At 40.7% G+C, this 20,984-nt stretch overlaps 1 protein-coding gene across 8 annotated transcripts in view; it reads left to right on the top strand.

The window, feature by feature from the left end:
* LOC106584181 (receptor-type tyrosine-protein phosphatase F) overlaps positions 1–20,984 on the top strand; it is a 424,555-nt gene that overhangs the window by 184,956 nt on the left and 218,615 nt on the right. For all 8 annotated transcript variants that reach the window (XM_045706049.2, XM_082967931.1, XM_045706048.2 and 5 more), the window contains exons 3-4: positions 14,246–14,391; positions 19,981–20,122. In XM_045706049.2, the coding sequence (XP_045562005.1) occupies positions 14,246–14,391; positions 19,981–20,122 (288 nt within the window). The remainder of the gene's footprint in view (positions 1–14,245; positions 14,392–19,980; positions 20,123–20,984) is intronic.

Below are 20,984 nucleotides of genomic sequence, written 5' to 3'. Positions count from 1 at the left end.
GGGTATTTTCTGGTGATGCGCTGCAGGGAAGCAGGCAGCCCTCATCCTTTCTCTACCCCCCCCTCTCTCTCTGTTGTTCCAAGGCTGTAGGATAGAGAGCTAATGGCTCCAGATGTAAGGAAAGCCTCCCAGCTGCACTCAAACTCCCAGCTGTCCTTCTCTTTCTCTCCCTTCTGCTTCCACTCCACCACTGCTCCGTCTAATCAAAGGTAGTGCTTTATAGGGAGCCATTTGGGACACCCTCTGTGTGTGCTGACTGTGGTGTGAAGAGATCTGTCTGCTATCACACCCAATCCCTAAGGTACCTCTACAAGGTAGGTGTGTGTGTGTGTGTGTGTGTGTGTGTGTGTGTGTGTGTGTGTGTGTGTGTGTGACACAGTGAGTACAGTAGCTACACCTCTTTCCCACTGCATAAGGATATTACACAAGACTGAGCAGAGCTACCATCGTCCTAGATAATGTCCTAAGATGCGTCCTCTCCGCAGGGAGCACAAAACACAATGTTTCCTTGCCTCATTTGGTTTTATTGCCGGGCTCTTGCTATAACAGCTTCTCTAGATGCACTGCATGCCAATGGAACAGTCTGTCTGCCTCCTGGCTCCTGTAGAAGATACAGTAAGCCATTTAGCAGACGGTTCTATCCAAAGTGACTTACAGTATAGTTAGTGCATACTGTACATTGTTAGAACCATAAAGCTTTCTAAACATGAATCATTTTTAGTACATGTGACTGTGACCCCTGCGGGAATTGAACCCATAACCTTGGCGTTGTTTGTGCTACAGGCTTACCAACTGAGCAATACAGGACTGTGAACGCATGCAGCTTGGGCTACTGTACTGTCTGTTTATACTACACCCCCATGAGTTCAGGTTCAAAGGTCATTGGCTGTGAGTACTCTGGAACAAGAAGTGTACCACTCTGCCCAGGCCAACCCTGAGGGGTCCTCAGACAGCAGTGTGTGTTTTAGGCTGGCAGTCATATTGGGGAGCTTTTATGTCGATCCATTCCGTTTGGTCGTTGTGGATGTGCTAGAGATCCGCCTGATCTTTACAAAATCCAGATTATCACTCGACTTTTCCATCTGTCTGATTATATATTCTAAAGAAGGGATTATTATGTTGGGTGCCACTGTACTTTGGAATAGTTTGTGTGTAGCTAGTCGTTAAAATGTGGAGAGGGAGTTGAATTGTATTCTATTCCTAATACGTGGAATTGACACCAAATCCTCCAAATCTGGCTGCCATTTTAACAAACATATGCCTTGCACCAAGCATCTGCCACTAATGCAATCAGTTAGACAGCTTAACTCTGACTTCTGATAAAGGCTACACTACTGACTGAATCCAGACAGAAACTCCCAGAAATACAGGATCGATAAATGGCGTTTTACTGAGAAGGTGAATCGTGTTTAAGCTCAAATTGAATCTATTTATGATTAAATGGTGATCATACGATTAAGTATTTATTACTTTGGAGACAGCGGCCCCTGTGCACTCAATATGCATGGCGAGCTCGCAAACCCCTTACACGGATCTGAACACATAATGTGTTATGAAACATTGTAGGCATGATCAATTGTTTTACCTTCAATATGTACACAGTTTTTCTCCCCTTTAACTGGAAGTGGCCCATCCTTGAAGAATGTATATAGGAGGCAAAACCTCTCTCTCTCTCTCTCTCTCTCTCTCTCTCTTCTCTCTCTCTCTCTCTCTCTCTCTCTCTCTCTCTCTCTCTCTCTCTCTCTCTCTCTCTCTCTCTCTCTCTCTCTCTCTCTCTCTCTCTCTCTCTCTCTCTCTCTCTCTCTCTCTCTCTCTCTCTCTCTCTCTCTCTCTCTCTCTCTCTCAATTAGCTTTATTGGCATGATGTAACAATGTACATATTGCCAAAACTTACTTTGGATATTTACAATATGAAAATAATAAGAATCAAAATTGTCAACGGGACAACAGTAACAACAATAACTTATATGGGCTAGGTGGGACGGTAGCGTCCCACCTGCGGGACACAGCCAGTGAAATATCAGGGCGGCAAATTGAAAAACAACAAAATGTCATAATTCAACTTTCTCAAACATACGACTATTTTACACCATTTTAAAGATACACGTCTCCTTGATGTAACCACATTGTCCGATTTAAAAAAGCAAAACATTAGATTATGTTAGGAGAGTACATAGACAAAAATAATCACACAGACATTTTCCAAGCAAGGACATGTGTCAATAAAACCCAAAACACAGCAAAATGAAGCACTAACCTTTGATGATCTTCATCAGATGACACTCCTAGGACATTATGTTACACAATACATGTATGTTTTGTTCGATAAAGTTGATATTTATATCCAAAAACAGCATTTTACATTGGCGCGTGACGTTCAGAAAATATTTTGCCTCCAATACCTACGGTGAATCAGCACAACAATTTACAAAAATACTCATCATAAACGTTGATAAAATATTAAACTGTTAGTTCAAAGAATTATAAATGAACATCTCCTTTATGCAACCACTGTGACAGATTTCAAAAAAGCTTCATGGGGAAAGCACACTTTGCAATAATCTGAGTACTGCGCTCAGAAAAATACACCAGGCAATACAGATACCCGCCATTTTGGAGTCATCTAAAATCATAAATAGCATTAGAAATATTCACTTACCTTTGATGATCTTCATCAGAAGGCACTTCCAGGGATCCCAGGTCCACAATAAATGTTGTTTTGTTCGACAAAGTCCATAATTTATGTCCAAATAACTCCTTGTTGTTTGCGCGTTCAGTAAGCTACTCCAAATGTAGGAAGCGCGCTGAAAATTTCACGACAAAAAGTTATATTTACGTTCGTTGAAACATGTCAAACGTTGTAAAACATCAATCTTTAGGGCCTTTTTAACTTAGAACTTCAATAATATTCCAATCGGACGATTGCAATGTCTTGAAAAATGTTTTGGAACACAGCTACCTCCTCACGTGATTGCGCGTAATTGTGGCCTGTCATTCTCTCGGTCATCAGACTCCAGGAGGTCTTGTTCGCTCTCTGTTGACTGCAAAAGCCTGAAACATGTTCTAAAGACTGTTGACATCTAGTGGAAGCCTTAGGAAGTGCAAATTTAACCCTAAGTCACTGTATACTGAATAGGCCCAGTCTTGAAAAACTACAATCCACTTCCTGGTTGGATTTTTTCTCAGGTTTTTGCCTGCCATATGAGTTCTGTTATACTCACAGACACCATTCAAACAGTTTTAGAAACTTCAGAGTGTTTTCTATCCAACTCTACTAATAATATGCATATTATAGTTTTTGAGCCAGAGTAGTAACCTGTTTAAATTGGGTACGTTTTTCATCCGGCCGTGACAATACTGCCCCCTAGCCCAGACAGGATAACCAAGGGTCAAAATAACCATACATTGAACAATAACAGTAAGCACACTGTAGAGGACATGTGCAAGTTGATTGGTCTGTCAGACACTGTCCCTCATCTTATGGCAGGCAGCAATGTAGTGCGCTGCCAACCCACAGCTCTCTTCGTCCTCCCCCAACAGGACGGGTAGCCTATTCTCATCAGAGAAGTCTTTGAAACCTTGAATAAGGGTTTCAAATTTGGGGAAATGAGACTCTCTAATTGTTTTATATTTTAGAATTTTTTTCAGGAAATGCAGCTCTGTCTCAGGTTCTGCTGTTATGCGGTGGTTGCACAGCCTTTCCTCTCCAGGGAGCCAGGTTTTCCAGTGTCTACCCTTCTCAATGGCAAGGCTGTGCTCACTGAGCCTGTACTTTGTCAAGGTTTTTCTATGGTTTTTATCAGTAACTATGGTCAAATAGTTTGCCATGGTGTACTGTCGATTTAGGGCCAGATAGCATTGCATTTTGCTTTGTGCTTATGCTTGTGTTTCCCAATAAGCAATGTAGTTTTGTTTTGGTTGTGTTGTAATTTGTTTTAATCTGATTGGATGTTCTGGTCCTGAGGCTTCAGTGTGTCAGTAGAACAGGTTAGTGAACTCAGCCCCAGGACCAGCTAGATGAGGTGACTCTTTTCTTTGCTCAGCTCTTGGCATTGCAGGGCTTGGTAATTATATTTTAGATGTTTCCAAAACTTAATTGCTCTTTTTTGAGTTTTTTTAATTAGTGGATATTGGCCCAATTCTGCCCTGCATGCATTGTTTGTGGACATGTAGGAGAATCTTATAGAACTCTGCATGCAGGGTTTCAATGCGGTGTTTGTCCCATTTGGTGAAATCTTGTTTTAAGTGGACCCCACACCTCGATGCCATGAAGTGCAATTGGTTCAATGACACATTTAATTCGTTTTAGCCAAATTTGAATAGGTATTCCAATTTGAATTTGTTTTTTAATGGTGTAAAATGCTGTGTGCTTTCTCTCTCAGTTCATTCACTGCCTCATTAAGGTGTCCAGTTGAGCTTATTTTTAAACCTAAGTCATTGTAGTGTGTGCAGTACTCTATATATTTTGTACCAATTGATAACTTTGGTCTAATTCCCTGAGATCTGGATCTTCTCTGGAAAGTAATTATTTTAGTATTTTTGGGGTTTACTGCAGGGCCCAGGTCTGGCAGTACTGCTCTAGCAGGTCCAGGCTCTGCTGTAGGCCATGTGCTGTGGGTGACAGCAGGCATAGATCATCTGCGAAGAGTAAGGATTTAACCTCTGAATTGTGGAGACTAACACCAGGGCCTGAGGATGTTTCTAGAATAGTGGCCAATTCGTTTATGTAAATATTGAAGAGTGTAGGGCTCAGATTGCAACCCTGGCGAAGGCCCCGCCCCTGCTTAAAGAATTCTGTTATTTTCTTGCCAATTTTAATGCTGCACGTATTGCCAGTATACATTGATTTAATTCTATCGTATGTTTTACCACCTACACCACTTTCAATAACGTTGTAGAACAGTCCTGTATGCCAAATAGAATCAAATGCTTTTTGGAAGTCGATAAAGCAAGCATATATTTTGGTATTATTTTGGTGTACATGTTTATCTATGAGGGTGTGTAGGGTGTAAATAGGATCAGTCGTGCGATGTTTTGGTATAAATCCAATTTGGCTTTTAATCAAGACATGGTGCTTATTAAGGAAGTTTAGAACTCTTACATTTATAATACTACAGAAAACCTTCCCCAGGTTACTGTTCACACAAATGTCTCTGTAATTGTTAAGGTCAAATTTGTCTCCGTTCTTTTAAAAATTGGGGTTATGAGTCCATGATTCCAGATGTCAGGGAAATAACCTACACTCAGGATCAAATTAAACAGTTTTAATATAGCCAATTAAAATGTTGCACTAGTGAGTTTGAGCATCTCATTTAGGATGCCATCAGGTCCGCATGCTTTTTTACATTTGAGGGCATGAAGTTTCTTATAGAGCTCCTGGTCAGTAATCGGGTAGTCCAATGGATTTTGATTGTCCTTTGTAGCTTTTTCTAATCCATTCAACTTCTCATGAATTCGGCATTGCTCTGCGTTTGTGTCAATTTGAAAGGTGTTGTAGAGTGTTTTAAAATGGGTTGTCCATATGTCACCATTTTGTATCGCTAATTCCTCTTGTTTCAATTTTTTTAGTTTTTTCCAATTTTTCCTCAATTAGTGTCAGCTGCTTGCTGTTGTACTGTGCTTTTTTGGTTCTGAGTGTACGTTTATAGAGTTTTAAAGTCTCACAGTAATGAAGGCGTAATTCATCATTATTTGTGCCTCCGTGCTTTTGGTTGGATAGTGTTCTAAGTTTTTTCTTTATAATTTTACAATCTGCATCAAACCAGTTGTCATCTGTGGTCTTTTTTCTTTCGTTTTTTTATCAATTTCAGTTGTGCTTCTTTTGCCGTTTCCCTGAATATATAGTTGATGTTTTTACTGCTAGATTGATGCCTTCTTTACTGTGAGTGAATGTGCTATCCAGAAAGTTATTTAAGTGTTTGGATATTTTGGTTACAGGTTGCTTTTTGGTATTCTTCTGTGCTGGTTTTGGCCCATCTGTATGAATTTCTGATGTTGTACAGCTTACTGGGCTGTGAATGTGTGGTTGATTCCATGTCTGTTCTTTTGAGGAACAACGTAATTTGGCTCTTTCTCTCTCTCTCTTTCTATCTCCTCTCTCTCCTCTCTCTTGCAGCTTTCTCTCTCTCCTCTCTCTCTCAAATCTCTCTATCTCACCTCTATCTCCTCTCTGTCGCTCTCTCTCTCTTTCTCTCTCTCTCACCAGCCTCTCACTCAAATCTTTCTCACCTACCTACCTCTCTCTCTCTCTCAGCTCTCTGTATCTCCTCTCTCTCTCACCATCTACTCTCTCTCTCTCTCTCTCTCTCACACACACACACCTCTTTCCCTCTTTCCCTCTCTCTCACCTCTCTCTCTCTCTCTCGCTCACCTATCTCTCTCTCTCTAGAATTGTTAATCACCCCCAATCTGCATTCAGAATGACTGCCGGGTAGGGAAGATTGAATACTGAGACTACCTCAATCATCAAAACAGGAACAACCATCTCAGTAACGGGGCCAATAAATCCAACTACTAACAGATTGGATTAGTTTAGAAAACGGTAGGTTATTTATCTTTGTGTAGCATAAAATGTATCAACCAATCAATGCAAAACAACAGATATAACAGTAAAACAAACAATTCTGAAAATATCCCTGCAATAAAACAGTTATTGGTAGAACCCTATCCCTACACAAAGAACCTCTTTGGAACCCTTTTTTGTAAGAGTGTATCTCTTCTCTCACCTCTCTCTCTCGTTCTCCCTCTTTCTAAAAAAAGAAGACATTCAGCATAGTCACAGGGTCACATGTGAATGTGGTAGAGAGAATTCACAGCTGTCAGTCATATAAGCGTGGGGCTGAAGGAGAGGGAAAGCAGACACGTTTTACATTTAGAATGTCATGACCCAGGGGTCAGGCTGTTGTGACCATACGAAATAAATAGCTAAATAATGGTGTGAACTCAACCTCTGTCCCCCATCGCATCCCTCAGATTGAGAACCTACGTCACCGTCGCTGTGACTCTCTTCTCTCTCTCTTGCTTGCTCACACTCTTTCTCTCTCTCGCTCTTCATGTCTTTCTCTGCTCTCTTTTCCTCTTACATTGTATTTTAAAAGGCAACCTTGTCCTCCTGAATACTGCCCCCTCCCATCCCCGGTCACATCACTTTCCTTCTCTTTCTATACTACCTAATAGGACCACTCCTAGACAGCCATTTTGAAGTTGTTGTTGTTGTGACACTGTGCCAGTCAAAAAATATTGATTCAACCCTGCAGATGTTTTTATTTGAGGACAGATATAAGAGTGGAGGTAGCTGGCAGACCGACAGACAGTGGTATATCCTGTCCCTTAGTCTGCAACTCTCCCCCAGAGACTGGGCTGTGTTCTTGTTTCTTTTAGTCTTGTTTCATGGAGGCGGAAGTGTAAAACTCGGTTCCCCAGCGGAATTACACACTATTGCCCATGGTGGTGGACAAGCAAATGAGCAAATCAAATCAAATTTTATTGGTCACATACACCTGGTTAGCAGATGTTAATGCGAGTGTAGCGAAATGCTTGCGCTTCTAGTTCCAACCGTGCAGCAATATATAAATATATGGATGAGCGATGGCCGAACAGCATAGGCAAGATGCAGTAGATGGTAAAGAGTACAGTATATACATATGAGATGAGTAATGTAGGGTATGTAAACATTATATAAAGTGGCATTGTTTAAAGTGACTAGTGATACATTTATTACATCCAATTTTTAATTACCACCATAGAGCATGCTTATGTCATGGTATTACTGTAGTTCTCTCAGTGTTGCAGGTTTATCAAAAGACATTGTCGCTTTCTCAATTAGATTAAGATGAAACAATTCACTGTCGAACAGAAGGCATATATCTCTCATTATATGAGCCTCGAGAAGGCAAGAGAGAGAGCGTTGTGGCTGCATTATCAGCATGGCTGTGTCTAAGGAGGGTGTAATTCTTTCTTCCACTGTATTGTCTGTGTGTGTATGATGTGCAATAGCATATCCCTCCTTATGGATACCACTCACTGTGCTGTATACACGCAGCACCCTATTAGAGACAACGGTTAGGTATGGAGTGTTGTCTATGATGATGATGGCGGGGATAGGAATTATATTTCACTTCATGGGATTTGCCATAGCTCTAACAGGGTGGGTTTAGGGCTTAGTATAGTTCCAATATACAGTATGATATAAAGTATATGTGTGCCGCTTGGTTAAACAATGTGAGTTAAACTAGTATTGACAGCCATTATTAATGGAGACAATTTACCTACAATAAATACTTGCGTCCTAAATAGTAGACCGTTTGAGTGTGCGAATAAATAAAGGTTAATAGTATGCACCATTTCAAAAATATAGTATACCTTAAATTCCTGGATGTCATAATCTTTTTTGGCTTTGACAACGGCTGTTCAATTGGATATGGGGATGCGCTATCGAAAAAGAAAACAAATTACAGGAAAGAACACAATCGCGCATGACGCATTGTCAGTACGTGAAAATCGAGTATGTGAATTTTTGAAAATCAAGTGTGGTTTAAATGCCTGGATGTTATACTAATTTTAGCTCTTCATCTAGTAGAATTTGATGCACACTTTTCCACAATGGTTTGGAAGAGGTGGGCTGTGAGTGATAGGGCCTAGTTCTCTTCAAGCAGCCAAACAAAAAAGCTAGGCTATATAATTGGGAAGATACCGAATAGCAAATCTTCTATGTGCAATGGCTAGCTAGTTAGCGGGGTGCGTACTAATAGCGTTTCAATCGGTGACGTCACTCGCTCTGAGACCTTGAAGTAGTTGTTCCCCTTGCTCTGCAAGGGCCGCGGCGTTTGTGGAGTAATAAGTAACGATGTTTCGGGGGTAGCTATTGTCGATGTGTGCAGAGGGTCCCTGGTTCGAGCCCAGGTAGGGGCGAGAAGCTATACTGTTACATATGGCGTTGTACAAATGTAAGCTAAGTCAGTTTCGTTCTCCTTAAAATGATCCCAAGTATTGCATCGTAGGCTACATCTTTGAAAAAATTAATGTTTTTCTATCCAAAGTGGATTTCTGTTTTCTCATGGCAGAGTGTTTCTAGTTCTCTTAGCCTTCGTCAGAGCTTTTAAACAAAATACTAAACCATCTTTTATTTCTGAACGTATCTGCAATGGGGATTCAGGATGTGACTGTGTTATTGATGCCATGTTAATCAGGCCTTTTGATTTGAACATATGGATTGTTTTAGTTTTGCAGTCTAGGCTACCTATTTAGTTATTTAATTTATGGATCAAGCAGCAGTAATTTTGATGTCATTATGGTCCAGCGGTTCTGAATTTTCGATGCACCCGACTATCCACGTTTTTCTGTGCAATAGCCTTTTGATTTGAACATTTGAAAAGTTTTGGTCTATGTCCTAGGCTATTTGATTGAATGTGTATATGTTACAGCTCTTTGGTTTCACTAATAAATACAGTGGCTTCGGAAAGTATTGAAACCCCTTGACTTTTTACACATTTTGTTACGTTACAGCCTCATTCTCAAATGGATAAAAAAAAATCCTCTGCAATCTACACACAATACCCCATAATGACAAAGCAAATGTATTAAATATAAAAACAGAAATAACTTAAGTATTCAGACCCTTTGCTATGAGACTCGAAATTGAGCTAAGGAGCATCCTGTTTCCATTGATCATCCTTGAGATGTTTATACAAGTTGATTGTAGTCCACCTGTCGTAAATTCAATGGATTGGAAATGAAAAACAATGACATTTCTAAGTGACCCCAAACTTTTGAACTGTAGTATATATATAATAGTAGTCCAAAAATGGATTTAGCATCTACAGATTGCACCTTTTAAGTCTATCAAAACTGTTTGAGTATGTGTCCATTAGGCCTATTGATTTTTTTTATCAGCATGATTTCGATTGAGCAATAAAATATCCACTTTTATTCCCTAGGCTTGGATCTGCACTATGCAGCTGTTGCAAGAGCGCATTTTTCACTGGCTGTCCACTGGTTTCAAAAACAATGATTGATAGGCAGCTTAAACTTTTTGAATTTAACCATTATTGGGTTCAAATTCACATTTAGATTTGTAAACAGCCATCCACAACAACCTCAATCCGTAAGGTGCAAATAACTAAATGAGAGAGCAGCAGTGTGATTCACATCAATGCGCTAAGTAGATATCAATAATAAGTGATATCTGTATCGCCGCCATAGGCTACACCACTACTGTCATCCTTACTTCCAAGCGTTTATTTGTGTTGGATAATCTTTGGATGCCGACAGCAGTCGCACAATTGGAAGACATAGCTAAGAACTGTAGCCTACAAAAGACTATTCCTGCTCTTTTCCCGTGATCCATCAAACACATTTGGTGTGTCATCATAGTGGTCTCTGACTTGGAACAAACTTAAACTTGCACCTTTTTTCGATGCTGATTTGAATGTCATTGAGTAAACAGAGAAGTATCAAATATTTTGTTGCTCGCAAACATCCTTTCTGAATGTAAAAGTAATACTCGATGTAATCATCTAGTTTTGAAAAAGTATCTGTAATCTGATTACAATATTTTAGCTGGTAACATAACAGATTACAGTTACCGTTTTTTTGTAATCCGTTACTCCCCAACCCTGCTCCGTTCCTATTCTATTCAGAGTTTAGAAAATGTATCAAATTGGACATGTATGGTTAATGCGATGCATGTCTGTTGAATTTGGAAGAATCCACCCGCACTCGGCCCAGTCCAACCTACTCAGCCTGTCAGGAGCCGCTACTGCATTGCGGTTGTGGTACACTGCATACTTTTTACTAAATGGTACGTGCTAAATAGTATGCGACGATGAGTACATAATATGTAGTTTAAGTATGTAGTATGCTATTATGGGTTTCGGATATTGCCACTGTCTTCAGCTGTATCCACTTAAAGTGAGAAGAGGTGCTATGTGCTATGAATGACTCAACTCACAATATTGTTTCACGTGTGTGTGTGTGTGTGTGTGTGTGTGTGTGCCTCTGGGTGGCCCAGCTCGGTCTCTCACATAATACCTTGTGGGATGTGTTGTATGAAGAGCAGCCACAAACCACAGGCGAGGAACAATAATGGCAGGGAAAGGAGCCTGCTAAGGTATCATCACAGGGTGTGTCCCAAATGGCAGCCTATTCCTTATATAGTGCATTACCTTTGCGCTACACATAGGAGATAGGGGGCCCTGGTCAAAGGTATTGCACTATGTAGGGAATGGGGTGCCATTTGGGACGTAGAGTCCACAGAGCGGAACATGGCCACCATTACATCATCACAGGACAGCACAGAGCGGCGAGGAGAGCTCAACGCTCACTTAGGGTCTCTGTCAGAGTTACAGCGGTGACATAAACGCTCAGTTTAGGAGAAACGCTGACGCCAGGAGGATCTTTTGGGGCAGGATAAAAGGGAGGGATGGCGGGAGGGGAAAAAGAGAGAAAGAAGGGTGGTAGCTACACTACAGTCGGCTATGTCTCACTACTCCCTACATCTAGCGCCCACACACCACATTTTATTTACCCTCTGTGCCCTTTCGTCATCCTACAAATACTGTGGCTGTGTCCTAAGTGTAACCCTATTCCCTTAATAATTCAGTACTTTTGACGAGGCCCTGATCAAAAGTAGTGCACTATTAAGGGAATAGGGTGCCATTTGGGACGCTTTCTGTAACTGCACCCTAACATAGAGACACTGACATAGAGTACACAGCCCTCCTGCTCTATGAAAACAGGCCAAGGGCAGGCATAGCTCTGCATAATGCATCTACTGCTAGGAGCACACACACACACAAGCTAGAGAACAACAGGCAGATTACTACACACTCATAAAAAAAAATGGAACTAAATAAGGTTCTTGAGAGTGATGCCATTTGGGAACCATTTTAGGGTCTCTAAAGAACCATGAATGTGGTGGTTCTTTGAATAACCATACAAAAATCCCAAACCAGAAATGTTTTAAGACAATACAATACATATTTCAAAAGGCCTTCTTTTGAGGGTCTAGTTTTACCCTAATATATTGGCCTGAAACTCATAGTTTACAGGCCCCATCTGGCCTGAAAGTCACATTAGGAACGCCTTTCTAGTATTGAGTTGCATCCTCTTTTGCCCTCAGATCAGCCTCGATTCGTCGGAGCATGGAATCTACAAGGTGTCGAAAATGAAAAACCTAGCAGCGCGGCAGTTCTTGACACACTCCAACGAGTGTGCTTGCACCTACTGCCATACCCTGTTCAAAGGCCCTTAAATCTTTTGTCTTGCCCATTCACACTCTGAATGGCACATACACAATCCATGTCTCAATTGTCTCAAGGCTTTAAAAAAACGTTTTACCTGTATCTTCTCCTTCATCTACACTGATTGAAGTGGATTTAACTGGTGACATTAACAAGGGATCATTGCATTCACCTGGTCAGTCTATGTCATGGAAAGAGCAGATGTTCCAAATAATTTGTACATTCAGTGTAGCTGGCAAGCAAATCAAACAATATTTGGATGTAGCCATTTAGTTTATCCCCTGAAAGTTAGCTTGTAACTAGCCATATTGACGTGATCTGTTATTAGCTAGCTAGCCAATTTGACGAGGTCCATCAATCAATGTAGCGTAGATATCATGTCTGTCAGCTGCAATTGTGATTATTAAACACTCTTAAAAACAATGTTGAAAAGGGGACAATGTAAGCTAACTTCTCTAGGTAGGCCTACGACAAAAATACATTTGGTCTAGTTGCTACTATGTTTAGCCAACTGTACAACATTTCTATAAGTAGCTTGCGAAGTAAACATTATCAGTTAACAGTACATCGGAAAATGTGCCCTTCTGCTGCTTGACAGGCAGAGCCCACAAAGGATGGGAAATTAACTTTAACCAATCGTACTTTTCAGGTATAGTTCACTTTTATTTTATATCACTCAAATATCCAATTAATGGTGGCCAATATTGAGATATCGTCAGGCTACCCTTATCTATCTGAAATTACATGATCAATTGATGTTTACTGATCATGAAAAGCATACGTGCTGTATAACTCTGATGATGGCGCTAAATATGTGATATTTTTTTCCATGGAATAATCAGAAATGTGTAGTTCTGATTACGCTCTTTAGGATGTGATTATATGACCATCAATTCACGCAGTTGTCAATGGTTTTAGCAGAGCTGGGGGTATCCTTGCCCCCCAGCAGGCAAATTGAACGCTCAACCTCCACTTAGATTGATTCCCAGGGTCGGGAACAGTACTATATGAGACAACCTTAAACATCTGAACTTGAACAATCATTTCAGTAACGGGTGCAAAAAGTCCAACTAACAGATGGCATTGTTTTGAAAAATTTATGTAATGTATGTCTGAGTAGCATAAGAGTAATCAATCAATCAATGAATGTATATGCAAAAACATGGATATTGAAACAACAATACTAAAAATCAACCTGCAATAGATCATGCTGGGAAATATGATAATGACAGGCATGGTTTTGGTTGAACTCTGGTTATTAACACCAACACTGGGATTCTTTTACACCAATAGGGTTCATTTAATGATTTAGAGTGTTAATTTAACTCTTGACACTAGAAGTTTTTGCCATAACACTGCACAGCTGATTCAAATAACCAACTCATTATCAAGCATTGATTATTTGAATCAGCTGTGTAGTGCTAAGGCAAAAACCAAAACGTGAAACCAGAGGAGGGCCAAGAACAGCGTTTAGGGAATCCTATCCTAAATGAAAATCTATTCTGTATTTAGTGCAATACTTTTGACCAGGGCACATAGGGCTGGTTTGTTCAGGCATGAAAAGGGAGAGTAGTATCTGCTAATTTTGTATGACTATTAATGAGAGTGAGACTTACAGGCACTGGAATTACGGCAACAACACAATACAAGACAGGAACGACAGTACAGCACTGGACTGTTTTTTGCTCGCAGACTTTTTTGACTTGATTTGGCTGCAGGCAGTTTGGTATCAGATTTTGAAAACACATTGTTACTGTCTGAACATCAACTGGTAGGAAAATGTGAATGCCCTGTAACCTGCCCAGAGCTGTATGCTCCTGTGTTGGTGTTGTCTTTCTCTTGCTTTTGGTCTGGTCTTCATGGTCCTACTGTATGTGAAGACCTACTGTACGTATTCCTAACCTACCCGGTTCAGTCAGCAGAGTATTGGCCTCCTCTCGGAGGTTGCATCCTGCTAGGAAGTTTTTTGATTGATTGACATTGGATGTCCTCTTCCTCTCTCCCAGGCATGCCCAGTTTCATCAAGTCTCCAGATGACCAGACAGGTATTTCGGGAGGCGTGGCATCCTTCGTATGCCAGGCGGTGGGCGATCCCAAGCCACGCATCACTTGGATGAAGAAGGGCAAGAAAGTCAGCTCTCAGCGCTTTGAGGTACATGGTCTACTAATGTATTTTATTTATTTAATTTGACAAAAATTATGTACACCAGATTTTAGCTACATAGCTAATCCTCACCCGTAAATGAGAATGGATTAGCTTGCCCGTACGGAGAAGGTTGAGAAACTGTAGGAACCCCAAGCAGACATTGTATACCTTTCCTAATTACATTACCAGATTCATTTTTATTCTATGGGCATACCCACATCCTTGTTTCAAAGCAGCACTCAACCACATGGAGTATGTCTGTCTGTTTCAGTTGTCAGTTAAGTGACCACCTCCCTCTCTCGCTCTGTCTGCCTTTTATTCCACCAAAGAAGCACCTGAAGCAATGCGGAGGTACGCCACCCTGCTCAGACAAGATAGGTACACAGACAGGCAGGTACACATACAGGCAGAAAGGCAGGCAGGCAGACTGGCAGACTGGCAGAGAGACAGACCGACTAGCAGGCATGTGCACAGATCGGACTCAACCAGTGCTCGAGTATCTGCCCTTTTGCCTTGTTATGAGAAAGGAGGGCAAAAAGGGGACTCAGCTATTTGGAATACTTTATTTTATTTCTTGTTTCTTAAAAAAAAATATATAAAAAAAGAACAAATTAGACCTCAAACTAGCTCATTTAATTGATCTTGAATCTTAAATTCCCCCTCCCTCCCGCCTCAAGCACGCACTCACCTGACTTCTGCATGCAGTGCTCTGTACTGTACGGTTTTGAACACTGGTAAACTACTTTTAAGTTGGACCTGTGATGTGTGTCTCTCGCTGTTATGGACAGAGAAAGGGTCAAGTGTTTGCTTGTAAGAGGCAGATGTCCGCAGCAACAAATTCAAATCAAGCGAAAAAAAAGTTTTTGACAGCATAGCTAACATCATTTGCTATGATCAGCTGATAGCTACACGTTTCCCGATTTCACTAATCTCGTCTTTAGTTAGTAGCCTACTAGGAGTCACTGGCACTAGCTTGCTTACAATAAGTGATGAGTGTGCTGTTGCAGAAAATAAATAGGCCAATGCAACAAAATACAAATCTAAATGTTCTGATACAGAGACAGTTTACGCTACTGTTCGAAAGTTTGGGGTCATTTAGAAATGTCCTTGTTTTTGAAAGAAAAGCTCCTTTTTTTGTCCATTAAAATGACATCAAATTGACCAGAAATACAGTGTAGACATTGTTAATGTTGTAAATGACTATTGTAGCTGGAAACAGCTGATTTTTTTATGGAATATCTACAAAGGCGTACAGAGGCCCATTATCAGCAACCATCACTCCTGTGTTTAAATAGTATGTTGTGTTAGCTAATCTAAGTTTAGCAATTTAAAAGGCTAATTGATCATTAGAAAACCCTTTTGAAATTATGTTAGCACAGCTGAAAACTGTTGTTTTGATTAAAGAAGCAATACAACTGGTCTTCTTTAGACTAAGTATCTGGAGCATCAGCATTTGTGGGTATGAATAAAGGCTCAAAATGTCCAGAAACAGAGACTTTCTTCTGAAACTTGTCAGACTATTCTTGTTCAGAGAAATAAAGGCTATTCCATGTGAGCAATTGCCAAGAAACTGAAGCTCTCGTACAACGCTGTGTACTACTCCCTTCACAGAACAGCGCAAACTGGCTCTAACCAGAAAAGAAAGGAGTGGGAGGCCCCCGGTGCACAACTGAGCAAGAGGACAAGTACATTAGAGTGTCTAGTTTATGAAACAGACTCCTCACAAGCCCTCAACTGGCAGCTTCATTAAATAGTACCTGCAAAACATCAGTCTAAACGTCAACAGTGAAGAGGCGACTCCAGGATGCTGACCATTTTGTAATCGTTTAATCTGTGGATTTGCCCTTTAAACAGCTGCATATTATCAAGATACCAGTGTCACCAACAAAAAGGTAAACGATAGGCCTATAGTAAATTGCGTTCATTTTTCATATGTAAATAGCATTTTTTCAACTCGAAACAATGAGCCCAATCAGTCTGCCATGACAACAAAATCATAAACAACAGAGTAGGGCTGGCTAATAAATCCTTAGTTTGGGGTTATGCTCAGGTATAACAATTTGTTTAAATATATACTTCCATATTTCCAATTCCTTTTTTTGAAGACCAAGGGTGTAACATTAATTGGAATGACAGGAATTCTGATAGACTTTGGTTCTGATAGACTTTGGTTTTTAATGTAAAGATATCATTTAATCGTATTATTATATGGGTAGAAAGCGATGGGTTAGAAGAAGCCTCGATAACCAACCCAAAAAGAACAATTTAAAATCTATATATGGCAAGCTATGTAAACTTCACCATTGATTTCTTCTGTAATAGAGGTCATTCAATTGGTAACATATATATTTGTGTCATCGTCTAATGTCCCTTAAGGGGAAAGTAATCTAAAAGTAAATGAATGTAATAAGATTACGTTATTGAGTTTGGGTAATCCAAAAGTTACGTTACTGATTACAATTTTGGAGAGGCAACTAGTAACTGTAACGGATTACATTGTCAGAGTCTAGGTGACGTGGGTAAGGCGGAGTCAGGCGCAGGACACAGAGATGAGTATTAATAGTAATTTTACTCAAAATCAATCTTCCAACAATGAGAACGAAAATCCAGAATCACATTAACGAGACAACAATAAACACACACAAAACCATGATGGCTCCAGAGGGTAAAATAGGGAAATAATTAAAACGTAATGGGAACCAGGTGTGAACAATACAGATGGAAAAAGAAATGTAGATCGGTGGAGGCTAGAAAGCCGGTGACGTCGACCGCCGAACGCCGCCCGAACAAGGAGAGGCACCAACTTCGGCGGAAGTCGTGACATACATTTAGAAAGTAATCTACCCAACCATGATCATACACTACAGTTGAGGAACAATGGGAAAGTAATTCTGCTTTTAAAGTTGATAAACTTGTAAACCTCACTCAAAACCTCACTTTTGAGAAAATGGCCTTTGAATGTTTTGGTACACCTACTGGAGAGCTCTTCTTTGTCTTCACCCAATTCAGTATCGTTCACACCATTCTAAGCTTTAGCCCCAGCCATCTCTTTAAGGATTGATCCGAGCGTTCTGTCCTATCAACAACAGTCAAGCACCCATACTAACTGGCTAACGTTGGCTAGCTTGCTATCTACTCCCAGACACAAATGTGACAACAGCTCACACTGATCATTTTACTCGCCATAGCTGGTTAGGCTGTTTTTATGTTATCCAGAGCATTGGTGACAGCAACTGTGCTGCTGGCAACAATTTACACTTTTTTGCCAACGTTTACTGACACCGGTCATATTCAATGTGTGTCGAGCATTTGTAAATTTGTCTGTTATTCTGCATTCTGGCACACTCAGACGAGAGTGCTCTGAAATCAGAGTAGATAGCTAGAGCGAATATACAAGCTACGTCTATCCACGGCTGTTGCAGTGAAATCATGAACATTCTATTGAAATGGATACTTGCATAGTGGAATATTTTGTTAAGACGTAGATAGCTAGCTAAACAAACAATTAACCATAATCCCAGCTCATGACCTTACTACCCTGCATGAATCTGCAGGCAGCTAACCAACCAGGTTGCTAAAAATTTTTTTTAGCTAGTTAGACTATCTTACCCCTATACATGGATGGATGCTCCTCTCTGTCACAGATGCCATGGTTGCCCTTAGTTTGAAGATGTAATCCGGAGACAGGTGTTTTCTCCATCTCCTTAGCCATCATGCTCTAATTCCACTGATTTCAAAACTTGGTCCTCCAGAAAGTGGAGAGCAACACTTATGCAATTCTAATACGATATATATATATATATATATATATGTATTTTTTTTTTATTTTTTTTTTTACATATATATATTTTTTTTAAAGCTGCGTTAAACAGGATTACCTACATATACTGACCAGCTCAAATAGACAGATCCGCGCTACACGGCAGACCAATCCGAACTCATCTTTCGGCATGTCCAGTCCACTCATTATCTCAACCAATCATGGCTTTTTCTGTGGCTAAACCAACTAGGCTCGTAATTTAACAGCTGTATTCGTATTTACAGATGGCATACAAGTTTGTTATTAAGGCACATGAAAGTTCACATGTTCAAGAAGCATTTCTGCCAAAAAACGCATTTTGATATTCAAAAAAAGTTTACGTTCAAATGGCTCTCCTGGGAAGTAGTAAAACGCGACATACGCTAATTTTCCTGAAACAAGATGCCAGTCGAGGACGTGTGAGGCATCTGTTTCTCAAACTAGACACTCTAATGTACTTGTCCTCTTGCTCAGTTGTGCACCGGGGCCTCCCACTCCTCTTTCTAGCCTGTAATCAAACCCACAAATGCTGATGCTCCAGATTCTAAACTAGTCTAAAGATGGCCAGTTTTATTGCTTCTTTAATCAGCACGACAGTTTTCAGCTGTGCTAACATAATTGCAAAAGGGTTTTCTAATGATCAATTAGCCTTTTAAAATTTCAACTTGGATTAGCTAACATAACGTGCCTTTGGAACACAGGAGTGAAGGTTGCTGATAATGGGCCTCTACGCATATGTAGATATTCCATTAAAAAAATCTGCCTTTTCCAGCTACAATAGTCATTTACAACATTAACAATATCTACACTGTATTTCTGATCAATTTGATGTTATTTTAATGATCAACATTTTTTATTTTCCTTCAAAAACTATGACATTTCTAAGTGACCCCAAACTTTTGAATGGTAGTGTATATATAATGAATTTGGAGTTATGAATAATGGAACAAAGGGAATAGCCCCTTCAGTGAAAACCCAGCCTATCTGTCACTCTAGGCAGGCTCAAGTGAACGCTCAAAGTGATTGAAAATGTCAGATACTATTTGAACCTAGGTGTGCTCGACTGATACAGATCCAGTCATTGGAGTAAAGAATGTTCTGGAATGTTCTCGTCCTCTCATGTGGATGGTTGGGTCAGACACTTCCCACTGCAGTGGAAGGACGTTTAGGAGACTCCCTCCCTTGACCTGTGACCTCTAATTTTTTACCCCCCCTAAAGGCTGGCTTCCTGAAAGGCCTTCCTGAAATACCTGCTGTCCACTCAGGGTCATAATTTCATACAACAGATTTCTCTCTAATCGGGTGATTGTATCAGATCATACTTACCTACTCCTCTTAGCTCCCTGCCTGTGGAGCATAGGGCAGCAACAAGGTCATGCAATGTCGGAGGGTCCTTTGCAATTGAGATCAGAAAAGAGTAGTCTCTATTTGAGATGGCTTAATAGAGTTTGAGTTTGGTCAGGTATGCCTTTTCTGTCTGCTTGTGCAGACGGTAGAATTGGAGCATATACTGTACTCTTGTTATAAACCCAGTTCCTCAGTCCCGCCTAGCTAGTAAGTACAAGTTCTTACCCCTATATTAGTCCCCCTGCCAGTGATCCAACCAGGAGTGTTCCCTTGGCTCAGTGAGCTCTACAGTGCTCTGGTGGTCCTGTATGTATTGATGAAATAGCGATCAAAGGGATGCCCGTGCTAAGATGACTGTTTAAATCAGTTTAGATTTGAATCTTAGTCACAGGACAACCATAGGTCTGATTGTAATGCCTTTTATCTCCTCTCCCCATCCGTGTGTTCAGGTGATAGAGTTTGATGACGGCTCAGGGTCCGTCCTGCGTATCCAGCCCCTGAGGACCCACAGGGACGAGGCCATCTATGAGTGTACTGCCATCAACAGTGTGGGAGAGATCAACACCAGCGCCAAACTCACCGTCCTGGAAGGTACGACACACCTCTCGCACTCCTTTTCTCTGTCTCTCTCTCGATCAATCTTTTTTTAGATTTTTTTCCCTCTCTCTCTCTCGCTCTCACTCATATGCACAGGCACAAACACACTCACTCTTTCCCTCTCTCTCTCTGTCTGTCTCTCTCATCTCTCTTATTCTCCTCATCTATTCCCGCCACAATGGGTTTCTCTGTCTTGATCAGCGTGGCTCAATATGTCCACACAGATTCCAACCATGTCGGGATGTCTGCACCACTGATCAGACTGGAGAGGGCGTTTTATGTCCTGCTACTTTTGGTAGCCTGCTTGGTTGATGAAATAGAAACAATACATCAGTTTGTGATTTGCCAGTAGCTGTTAGATGTACTGATTAGAGATATGTCTTGACATCTCTATTTTATTACACTTTCCGACCATGAATCTACAATCTGACTGCAGAAATTGTTTTTGTTCTGAAGCTTATAGCTACTGTAGATGGGTCTGTGTGAAATTCTTTTTTTCTCTCCTGCCAGTGGAAACAACAATTATTTTATCCACGCTCAAATTGATAGAGAAATATTTGCAAACATATGGCTGGCTGGCAGGGTTTTTCCAAATCACCTAGGAACACATTATCTGGACTAGGAGACGATATTGTAGATACCGTCAGCCTGGCTGGTTTCCTTCCTGACTTGCTCAGCAAACATAGCCGGAAAACCCCCAAGACTTCAGTCTATGTCCCAAATGGCACCCTATTTCCTGTGTAGTGCTCTGCTTTTGGCCAGTACCCATAGGGCTCTTGTCAAAAGTAGTGCACTATGGAATAGGGTGTCATTTGGGACGCATTCTCTGAACTACCAAAAGTCTTGTTAGGCGTGT

Source organism: Salmo salar, chromosome 23 (genome assembly GCF_965601325.2).
Source record: "Salmo salar chromosome 23, fSalSal1, whole genome shotgun sequence".
Lineage (NCBI taxonomy): Eukaryota > Metazoa > Chordata > Actinopteri > Salmoniformes > Salmonidae > Salmo > Salmo salar.
The sequence above is the reverse complement of the archived record's forward strand: the minus strand, read 5'-3'. Positions and strand labels throughout refer to the sequence as shown.